Raw genomic sequence first — 11787 nt, 5'->3', positions numbered from 1 at the left:
ACATTATTGTTGTGTATTAACTGTCCTAACAGCAGCATGTAGAGACTGAACAACAGGGGTCCCAGGTTTGACCCCTGGGGCACCCCACAGCTCAGGGACATTTTACAATTTCAACAAAGTTCTCCCTGTTTTCTAAATAGGACTTGAACCAGTTTAGTGCAGTACCACAGATGCCCTCCCAGTCCTCTAGTCTCCACAGTGTGTGTGTGTGTGTGTGTGTGTGTGTGCGCATATGTATCTGTGTGTGTGTTTGGGTGTGTATATGTGTGTGTGTTTACGTGTGTGTACGTGTGTACATGTGGGTGGGGTCTTTTCAAACCTCTTTCTTTCTTTCTTTCTTTCTGTTGTTCTTTCTGAGCCTCAGTCGTTTGTTTCTTTGGACACGCCTCTGTTTTGTGATAAAACATAAATGAAAGAACAAAGCTCTTTGACTGTGGTCGAATCCACTGAAGAACACGAGCTTTAGTTTCTTTTTTCTCTGCAGTTGAACTGTTATAATGACACTCCCCCCACATCGCCCTCTACTGGTCGACATCTGTGTTTAATGAGTCATGTGTTAAATATTTGACCTTCTACAGTTCAAGGATCTACATACGACGCAAAGTAACACACCACTGGAGAAACTGTGTTGTCACAAAACAAAAATTTCAAACTTTCTGATTTTAAAGAAAGTTTTGATGCTAATATTGTATATTGTAATATAGTATATTAATAGTAAAGTTTAAATAGACTTACTATTTGTATGTTACAGTGTGTTTTTTACTGGTTTTGACTAAAAGAAGAAAGTTCTTCTTGGGATTTTGGTCAGTTTCTAATTTTAGTAGTTTTGAGATTTAGCTTGAGCTCTTTTAAGACAAATACAATATGGTTCATTACTAATTTACTGATCTATAAGTGAAGATTGAAATGAACCTTAACGTCTCCTTGTCTCCAGCACCTGCCTGATGGTGGCAGTGTGGAGCAGGGGAGGAGGCAGTCTGCTGATCCTGAGGATGTCAAATAAAATAATTATTTATTTATTTATTATTATAAGAGAGCTTCATCAGTGAGATGTTTTTCCTCAGACCTGCCCCAGTCTGACGTGTCGTATATCAGCGGTTGTTACTTTCTATAGGCATTGTCAGCCTAACGGACCAATCAGGTCACTCAGACTGACCACGCCTCCTGTCGCCCTGTGCCCCCGTCGCCCTGTGCCCCCGTCGCCCTGTGCCCCCGTCGCCCGGTGCCCCCGTCGCCCGGTGCTGATATCTGATGCTTATGATACATCACTGCCGGGGGGTGGTCTCTCGTTACATTATCTGACCACACACCACAAACATATTAGACAACAATAACAAAACAAAATGGAGGATTTCACTGTTGTCCGGTGCGGTCACTTTAATCGTCCTCCTGACCTCTGAGGGTCCCTGGACACACCTGTCCCCTGTGTACGGCAGGTTCTGTCCTTGTTTCTGCTTTGGGGGCTTTTAGTGTCACTGAAAAACAAAAGTGTTTCTAGTTTATTTCTTTGTTTTTTATTTTTTTTCACTCCAGTTGGACCAGTCTTAGTTCATATTGTCCCATTTCTACAAAGTCAGATCTGTCAAACAGGAAAACTTCCCCGTGTCCTGTTACTGAAGGAAATAACAAAGTAGTAAAGTTGTTCTTTGTCACACCACACTGGCCTCTGCTGACCGGTGCCCTCTGCTGACCGGTGCCCTCTGCTGACCGGTGCCCTCTGCTGACTGTCTTTATGAATTTTAGGGTTTGAACTTAATTTGAGATGTTTGGCCATAGCTACAATCGTGATATAAAATTGTGTCAGTCTGATCATCGCAATTACCATAAATTCTCACCAGAACACGCTCACCCTCGGGCGACAGTCGGGATGTAACACACACTCTGTCCACACACTACATGATCCTGGGCTTTTTATTTCACTATTGTGTCTTTAAATCAAGATATGAACATTAATAACAGACAAATCAGGTCCTTCTGTCCCTGAGGTCGCTCCTGTTAGCGTTAGCAACAGGATTGATTGACAGTGTTGCGCTTGCCTCCTACTAACCCAGCGGCACGAGTGGGAAGAGGCGTTACCTTCATCAGCCTCGCTCTGAACTGGCTCTTTGGTCGCTATGAAACTTTTGCATATGGTTGGAATTCAAAATACAGTGGTCCCTTGTTTATGGTGGGGGTCACGTTCTAAAAATAACCCACAATAGGCGAAATCCACGAAGTATCAACTTTATTTTGTACAATTATTCTCTATGTTTTTTGCTGTAAAACCCCTCACCACACACTTTATACACTTTTCTCACACAGGCATTAACATTTTGTCACATTTCTCTGGCTTAATTAATAGTGACTCAGGTGTATGTCACAGTTCCTCTGACCGCGCCTCCTCATCCTGACGCCGTTCCGCTGTAGTGTCAATCGAACATTTATGTAAGTTTAGCTGAACACATCCTGTGCTGTGCGGGAGGTGCGGCTCACAGACGCGGTTGACAGTGGTCTGCAGTGCCTTGGCCGGTCGAGACGCAGAACACAATGTGCATACACTGTAAAAAAGTGTGTAGAATTGCACTGGAAAAATCTGCGAAACAGCGAGACCACGAAGTTTGAACCGCGATATAACGAGAGACCACGAAGTTTGAACCGCGATATAACGAGAGACCACGAAGTTTGAACCGCAATATAACAAGAGACCACTGTACACGTCATGCTCCAGATCAGCCGCTCTCGCCTCGATGAGCTTCATTTGGAGCCGAACGCCATGGCACCAGACTCAGTCACTTCTTTACAGTCTGTGGTTGTGTCGATGTCCTACGGCAAGGCGACGCCTACGCATGGTGGTGTATATGGTGTAGGTGGTGTAGGTGATGTAGATGGTGTAGGTGGTGTAGGTGGTGTAGGTGGTGTAGGTGATGTAGATGGTGTAGGTGATGTAGATGGTGTAGATGGTGTAGGTGGTCTATATGGTGTAGATGGTGTAGATGGTGTAGGTGGTGTAGATGTTGTAGGTGGTGTAGATGGTGTAGGTGGTGTAGATGTTGTAGGTGGTGTAGATGTTGTAGGTGGTGTAGGTGGTGTAGATGTTGTAGGTGGTGTAGATGTTGTAGATGTTGTAGGTGGTGTAGATGTTGTAGGTGGTGTAGGTGGTGTAGATGTTGTAGGTGGTGTAGATGTTGTAGGTGGTGTAGGTGGTGTAGATGGTGTAGGTGGTGTAGATGGTGTAGGTGGTGTAGATGGTGTAGGTGGTGTAGGTGATGTAGGTGGTGTAGGTGATGTAGATGGTGTAGGTGGTGTAGGTGATGTAGATGGTGTAGGTGGTGTAGGTGATGTAGATGGTGTAGGTGGTGTAGATGTTGTAGGTGGTGTAGGTGATGTAGGTGGTGTAGATGGTGTAGGTAGTGTAGGTGGTGTAGATGGTGTAGATGTTGTAGGTGGTGTAGGTGATGTAGGTGGTGTAGGTGGTGTAGGTGGTGTAGATGTTGTAGGTGGTGTAGATGTTGTAGGTGGTGTAGGTGGTGTAGATGTTGTAGGTGGTGTAGATGGTGTAGGTGGTGTAGGTGGTGTAGATGGTGTAGATGTTGTAGGTGGTGTAGGTGGTGTAGGTGGTGTAGATGTTGTAGGTGGTGTAGATGTTGTAGGTGGTGTAGGTGGTGTAGGTGGTGTAGATGGTGTAGGTGATGTAGATGGTGTAGGTGGTGTAGGTGATGTAGATGGTGTAGGTGGTGTAGATGTTGTTGGTGGTGTAGGTGATGTAGATGTTGTAGGTGGTGTAGATGTTGTAGATGTTGTAGGTGGTGTAGATGTTGTAGGTGGTGTAGATGTTGTAGATGTTGTAGGTGGTGTAGATGTTGTAGGTGGTGTAGATGGTGTAGGTGGTGTAGATGTTGTAGGTGGTGTAGATGTTGTAGGTGGTGTAGGTGGTGTAGATGTTGTAGGTGGTGTAGATGTTGTAGGTGGTGTAGGTGGTGTAGATGGTGTAGGTGGTGTAGATGTTGTAGGTGGTGTAGATGTTGTAGGTGGTGTAGATGTTGTAGGTGGTGTAGATGTTGTAGGTGGTGTAGATGGTGTAGATGGTGTAGGTGGTGTAGGTGGTGTAGATGTTGTAGGTGGTGTAGATGTTGTAGGTGGTGTAGATGTTGTAGGTGGTGTAGATGTTGTAGGTGGTGTAGAAGTTGTAGGTGGTGTAGATGGTGTAGATGGTGTAGGTGGTGTAGGTGGTGTAGATGGTGTAGATGGTGTAGGTGGTGTAGGTGGTGTAGATGTGTGTGGTTGGAGGCTCTTGGTTCATTTTCGTCTCTGTTGAAGTTTCTTCTTAAAATCTGCTGCTTTAGTTTTACGTCTCTGAGTTTTGCTCCATTTTAAGGCAAAGAGCGACTTTAAAAAACTCTTTTAACAAAACTTTTTTTTAACGTGTGTCTTTCCTGGAGATTTCAGTCGGTAAAAACAAGATCCTCAGACCCTCAGACCCTCAGACTGTGTCCTTGGAGGTCGAGGTTAAGTTCACGTGGGTCTTAAGGTCGACACCAGAGCTCGACTCAAACGTCCAACACACACTCAAACACACACACACACCCCCACTGTACTCACACACACTGTACACACACACTGTACTCACACACACTGTACACACACACTGTACTCACACACACTGTACACACACACACACTGTACACACACACACTGTACACACACACTGTACTCACACAAACTGTACACACACACTGTACTCACACACACTGTACACACACACACAATGTACTCACACACACTGTACACACACACACACTGTACACACACACACTGTACACACACACACACTGTACACACACACACTGTACTGTCACGTATTTTATTTCACTGTTTAATGTTTTACATGTTTTTTATTGTTGCTTTTCACCTCGAGTGAACAAACTGTGTAAATGAAGACTGATCCTCTGCATCTGCAGAAGTTTGTTCTTTAACTGTCAAAAAAGTGAAAAACATGAAAACATATATATATATATATATATATATATATATATATATATATATATATATATATATATATATATTTATATTTATATGTTTGTGTTTTGTTCTTTTTGTGTTTTTGCAGCCTCTCTGTTCCGCTACAATGTTCTGTCGCTGGTTTACTTCCTGTACCTGCTGCTGCTGCCGTGGTTCCTCTGCCCGAACAAACACACCATCAAAGGTACGACCAAAATATACTGCAACCAATATATATATATCCCGTCTGGATATGTGTCCGTTGTAGGGAGTATTATACCTCTGATGATGTAATGGGGTTTCTCTAAGAGTATGGTGGATGGAGCCACATGTGAAAGCTACACTCTGTAACTTTTCAGGAAGGACTCCATGGAGACAATGATCAGTTATCTTTAATGCCATACTATGAAAAGTTCTAGGCAAAGTTCAATCATATCTGTGGAGACAAGCAGGTTGTGGATTTAGTTCCAAGTTCTAAAGACTTTTCTCTTAAGCAACAATTGTACTACTACACACTGTACTACACTATACTACACTGTACTACACTGTACTACACTATATTACACTGTACTACACTGTACTACACTATACTACACTGTACTAAACTGTACTACACTATACTACACTGTACTACACTATACTACATTGTACTACACTATACTACACTGTACTAAACTATACTACACTGTACTACACTATATTACACTGTACTACACTGTACTGTACTACACTATACTAAACAATTCTACACTGTACTACACTATACTACAATGTACTACACTATACTACACTGTACTACACTATATTACACTGTACTAAACTGTACTACACTGTACTAGACTATACTACACTGTACTATACTGTACTACACTGTGCTACACTATACTACACTGTACTGTACTAGACTATACTACACTGTACTGTACTATACTGTACTACACTGTACTACACTATACTACACTGTACTGTACTACACTGTACTAGACTATACTACACTGTACTATACTGTACTACACTGTACTACACTATACTACACTGTACTACACTATACTACACTGTACTACACTATACTACACTGTACTGTACTAAACTATACTACACTGTACTACACTATACTACACTGTACTACACTGTACTAAACTATACTACACTGTACTACACTATACTACACCGTACTACACTGTACTAAACTATACTACACTATACTACACTGTACTACACTGTACTAAACTATACTACACTGTACTACACTATACTACACTGTACTACACTATACTACACTATACTACACTGTACTACACTATACTACACTGTACTAAACTGTACTAAACTATACTACACTATACTACACTGTACTACACTACACTGTACTAAACTATACTACACTATACTACACTATTCTATACTGTACTATACTGTACTATACTATACTACACTACACTGTACTAAACTATACTACACTGTACTACACTGTACTAAACTATACTACACTGTACTACACTGTACTACGCTGTACTACACTATACTACGCTGTACTACACTATACTACGCTGTACTACACTGTACTAAACTATACTACACTATACTACACTGTACTACACTGTACTACACTATACACCTACTGTACTACACTATACTAAACTATACTACACTGTACTACACTACACTGTACTACACTATACTACACTGTACTACACTATACTACACTGTACTAAACTGTACTACACTATACTACACTGTACTACACTGTACTACACTATACTACACTATACTACACTGTACTACACTATACTACACTGTACTAAACTGTACTAAACTATACTACACTATACTACACTGTACTACACTACACTGTACTAAACTATACTACACTATACTACACTATTCTATACTGTACTATACTGTACTATACTATACTACACTACACTGTACTAAACTATACTACACTGTACTACACTGTACTAAACTATACTACACTGTACTACACTGTACTACGCTGTACTACACTATACTACGCTGTACTACACTATACTACGCTGTACTACACTGTACTAAACTATACTACACTATACTACACTGTACTACACTGTACTACACTATACACCTACTGTACTACACTATACTAAACTATACTACACTGTACTACACTACACTGTACTACACTATACTACACTGTACTACACTATACTACACTGTACTAAACTGTACTACACTATACTACACTGTACTACACTGTACTACACTATACTACACTGTACTAAACTGTACTACACTATACTACACTGTACTACACTGTACTACACTATACTACACTGTACTACACTGTACTAAACTATACTACACTGTACTACACTATACTACACTGTACTACACTGTACTAAACTATACTACACTGTACTACACTATACTACACTGTACTAAACTACTACAGTATACACTTACTGTACTACACTATACTACTCTGTACTACACTGTACTAAACTATACTACTCTGTACTACGCTATACTACACTGTACTACACTGTACTACACTATACTACACTGTACTGTACTAAACTATACTACACTATACTACACTGTACTACACTATACTACACTGTACTAAACTATACTACACTATACTACACTGTACTACACTGTACTACACTATACACCTACTGTACTACACTATACTACTCTGTACTACTCTGTACTACACTGTACTACACTTTACAGATTCTATTTTAAAATGACAATCTTCTGGTTCAGTCAAAGTTTTAGTGACGCAGTGAAACAAAGAGAAAAACAGGAGGCCCCTGTGGAAAATACAGCGCTCTGCCAACACACACTAACACACACGCTAACACACACGCTAACACACACACTAACACACACACTAACACACACGCTAACACACACGCTAACACACACACTAACACACACCCCAACACACACGCTAACACACACGCTAACACACACACGCTAACACACACGCTAACACACACGCTAACACACACGCTAACACACGCTAACACACACGCTAACACACATGCTAACACACACACTAACACACACACTAACACGGATCGGTGCAGCGTCTGCAGTCCCTGAGAGATAAGGGGAGGAGCTCAGTCACACGCGAAGAACTCGGAGTAGAGCCGCTGCTCCTCTAGGTCGAGAGGAGCTAGTCGAGGCCCGGGCATCTGTTCCCGATGCTTCCTGGACGTCCTGTTGAGGCTCGGGCATCTGTTCCTGATGCTTCCTGGACGTCCTGGACTGGGAACACCTCAGCATCCCCCTGAGGAGCTGGAGGAAGTGCGTGTGGAAAGGGAATTCTGGGCGTCCCTGCCCAGTGTCTGATGAACATCATGCATTTGAGGTTTGAGACACAAAATGTCTGCCTCTGCGGAGCTACTTGAGATGGTTTGAAAAGTGTAGATATTAAAGTCACACAAACATCTGTGACCTGCTGCACTGAAACATCGTCTGTATTTACAGTCTGTGTGTTAAACGATCCAGAGTCTAAACTTCTTTCTGTCCCTCTCGTCCACAGGTCACACGGGGCGATTTATCTCAGCTGTGTTCTGCACCGGGCTACTCTTTGTTCTGGCCCACGTTTGCTTCCAGACTGTCCTGTTCACCTACCCGCCTCTGGACACGGTTCTGGGGGACAACTGCTCACAATGGGACACCGTCAGCCGCCAGATCGGCCTGTCCAGGTACGCAGCACGTGACACAAAGTGCACCGCTCACGGTTCTCCATGAGGGGGCAGACACATTAGCACCATGACATTATTTAGGCTATTGCACTTTCAGATGCCACAGTAAAATAAGAACATTACATCATCTCTCAACATTTGCCATCTGTCTATCCTGAGGCACACTGTGTGTATCTAGTCTATCCTGAGGCACACTGTGTCTGTATCTAGTCTATCCTGAGGCACACTGTGTGTATCTAGTCTATCCTGAGGCACACTGTGTCTGTATCTAGTCTATCCTGAGGCACACTGTGTCTGTATCTAGTCTATCCTGAGGCACACTGTGTGTATCTAGTCTATCCTGAGGCACACTGTGTCTGTATCTAGTCTATCCTGAGGCACACTGTGTCTGTATGTAGTCTATCCTGAGGCACACTGTGTCTGTATCTAGTCTATCCTGAGGCACACTGTGTGTATCTAGTCTATCCTGAGGCACACTGTGTCTGTATCTAGTCTATCCTGAGGCACACTGTGTCTGTATGTAGTCTATCCTGAGGCACACTGTGTCTGTATCTAGTCTATCCTGAGGCACACTGTGTGTATCTAGTCTATCCTGAGGCACACTGTGTGTATCTAGTCTATCCTGAGGCACACTGTGTGTATCTAGTCTATCCTGAGGCACACTGTGTCTGTATCTAGTCTATCCTGAGGCACACTGTGTCTGTATCTAGTCTATCCTGAGGCACACTGTGTGTATCTAGTCTATCCTGAGGCACACTGTGTCTGTATCTAGTCTATCCTGAGGCACACTGTGTCTGTATCTAGTCTATCCTGAGGCACACTGTGTGTATCTAGTCTATCCTGAGGCACACTGTGTGCAGTCACATTCACAGTTGTGTCCCGTGTACAGGCTGCCCCTGGACGAGCCCTGGACTGTGGCGCGGCTCCTCTGTCCCGACCTAGCCGTGTGTCTGGTTTCCTTGGTAACCAGCATCCTGTGTCATCGCCTGGTGAAAAACCGGCGGATGGTGGCCGCCGCTAACATCACGTCTGTGAGTCACACCGTGTCAGCCATACTTCAGTAACAAAATGGCCGCAGCTGTTTTCTTTTCAAAATGAGTGTCCACAGTGTTTTTACCCCAGGTCGATACAGTAAATCTGTGTGTTTCAGCCTGAAATAAAACATGAATAAAACACACTGCAGACGTCTGGAATCACCTTAATTTAAATAAATCAATATATTTCCTCATTTTGAAAACCTAAAGTGGCAGAAAAATCAAACTGACTTTTAACAGAGTGAAACACGTCAGTTCAAACATAACAAACAACAGAAAAAGTCCAGAATGTTCAAGTTACTATAGCGATGTCCAGGTGTCACATGACTGGATCAGATGTACGTGATAACTGTATGTGCTGTCTGCCTCCTGCTCTGACCTCTGACCTCTGCTGTCAGAGAACGAGACACGAATGAAGACTAGTGTCTCACTGTTTCTGTACAAATTAAACTTTCACTTTTTTAGCCAAACGTCTTTTTCAAAGAGCTGTTTCTTTGGCTGAGACTCAGCTTAAAGTGAGTAACTCTGAATGTTTGACTCCAAAATGTTTTACCTCAGCTGGAGCCACGGACCGATAGCCAATCAGAGATGGAGGACAGTGAGGAAGAGGACGCAGAGGACGCAGAGGACGCAGAGGACACAGAGGACGCAGAGGACGGGCTGTCAGAGGATGAAGAGGTGTCTGCAGGGACTCGGGCGAAGCAGTTAGCCGAGCGCCTCAAATCGACCGCCTGCCGAGTCCTTCGAGATCTCGGCCGCATCCTCGCCATCAGCCTGCTGGCCCTGGCCGGTACTGCACCCACAAACACAGTGTCTAAATTAAGAAGTGGGTCATTCCTCTGCCCGTGTGTGAGGGGACGGGACAGTGGGTCATTCCTCCGCTCGTGTGTGAGGGGACGGGACAGTGGGTCATTCCTCCACCCGTGTGTGAGGGGACGGGACAGTGGGTCATTCCTCTGCCCGTGTGTGAGGGGACGGGACAGGACAGTGGGTCATTCCTCTGCCCGTGTGTGAGGGGACGGGACAGTGGGTCATTCCTCTGCCCGTGTGTGAGGGGACGGGACAGTGGGTCATTCCTCCACCCGTGTGTGAGGGGACGGCACAATGGGTCATTCCTCTGCCCGTGTGTGAGGGGACGGGACAGGACAGTGGGTCATTCCTCGGCCCGTGTGTGAGGGGACGGGACAGTGGGAATGTTAATTTGAAACAGGTGCTTCTTCTTAACAACTCGTTTATTTGTTTATTTATATATTAGTTTATTTATCTGTTTATTTGAAATGGGACATTTAAACCATAATATGCACATAAATAAATACTGTATGAGCGATACAGTTTCCTGCCGTAGTCCTTTGGCGAGGCGTAAAGTACCCGCAAATGCCGCTAAAGTACTCGCACATGCCGCTCCTCGTCTATTCTCGTGTGGGTCATGTGCCCGACGCCCAAACTGTGCCACGTTCAAATATTTACACTGAGAAACAACAGAAGAGGAAGATCTAAATATACAGACGGTTAAATGAGTTTAACATAATACTGTGAGTACTTTAACATAATACTGTGAGTACTTTAACATAATACTGTGAGTACTTTAACATAATACTACTTTAACATAATACTGTGAGTACTTTAACATAATACTGTGAGTACTCTAACATAATACTGAGAGTACTTTAACATAATACTGTGAGTACTTTAGCATAATACTGTGAGTACTTTAACATAATACTGTGAGTACTTTAACATAATACTGTGAGTACTTTCACACATAAGCCGTTAGTTTTAGTTTGTTTTAAAGATGTTTAGATGAACTTTACTTTGTTTAAATAAACTGTCTCTCTGTTCCAGGCATCACTCTGCCCTCCGCCTTCTCCGCCATCTACTTCCTCCTCTTCGTGGGCGTGTGCACGTGGTGGGCGTGTCATCTTCCCATCAGCCACTTGGGCTTTAACGCTCTGTGTGTGATGGTGGGCTTCTTCACCGCGGGTCACATGGTCTGTCTCTACGTGTACCAGAGCTCACTGTCCCAGGCCGTGTTCCCCCCCTCCAGTCTGTGGGCCCGGTACGTTCACTTGTGTTTACAC

At 43.6% G+C, this 11787-nt stretch overlaps 1 protein-coding gene across 1 annotated transcript in view; it reads left to right on the top strand.

Moving 5' to 3' along the window:
• Nucleotides 1-5052: 5052 nt before the first annotated feature.
• piezo1 (piezo-type mechanosensitive ion channel component 1) overlaps nucleotides 5053-11787 on the top strand; it is a gene marked incomplete at its 5' end in the record, with an annotated part of 30686 nt that continues 23951 nt past the window's right edge. Inside the window, 5 exons of the mRNA XM_055227117.1 lie at nucleotides 5053-5182; nucleotides 8510-8675; nucleotides 9565-9706; nucleotides 10268-10499; nucleotides 11552-11765. Coding sequence (XP_055083092.1) covers nucleotides 5053-5182; nucleotides 8510-8675; nucleotides 9565-9706; nucleotides 10268-10499; nucleotides 11552-11765 — 884 coding nt within the window. The remainder of the gene's footprint in view (nucleotides 5183-8509; nucleotides 8676-9564; nucleotides 9707-10267; nucleotides 10500-11551; nucleotides 11766-11787) is intronic.

The sequence above is a fragment of the Periophthalmus magnuspinnatus genome, chromosome 15, assembly GCF_009829125.3.
Source record: "Periophthalmus magnuspinnatus isolate fPerMag1 chromosome 15, fPerMag1.2.pri, whole genome shotgun sequence".
Classification (NCBI taxonomy): Eukaryota; Metazoa; Chordata; class Actinopteri; order Gobiiformes; family Gobiidae; genus Periophthalmus; species Periophthalmus magnuspinnatus.
Note: the sequence above shows the minus strand (reverse complement) of the source record. Positions and strands in the feature narration are given on the sequence as shown.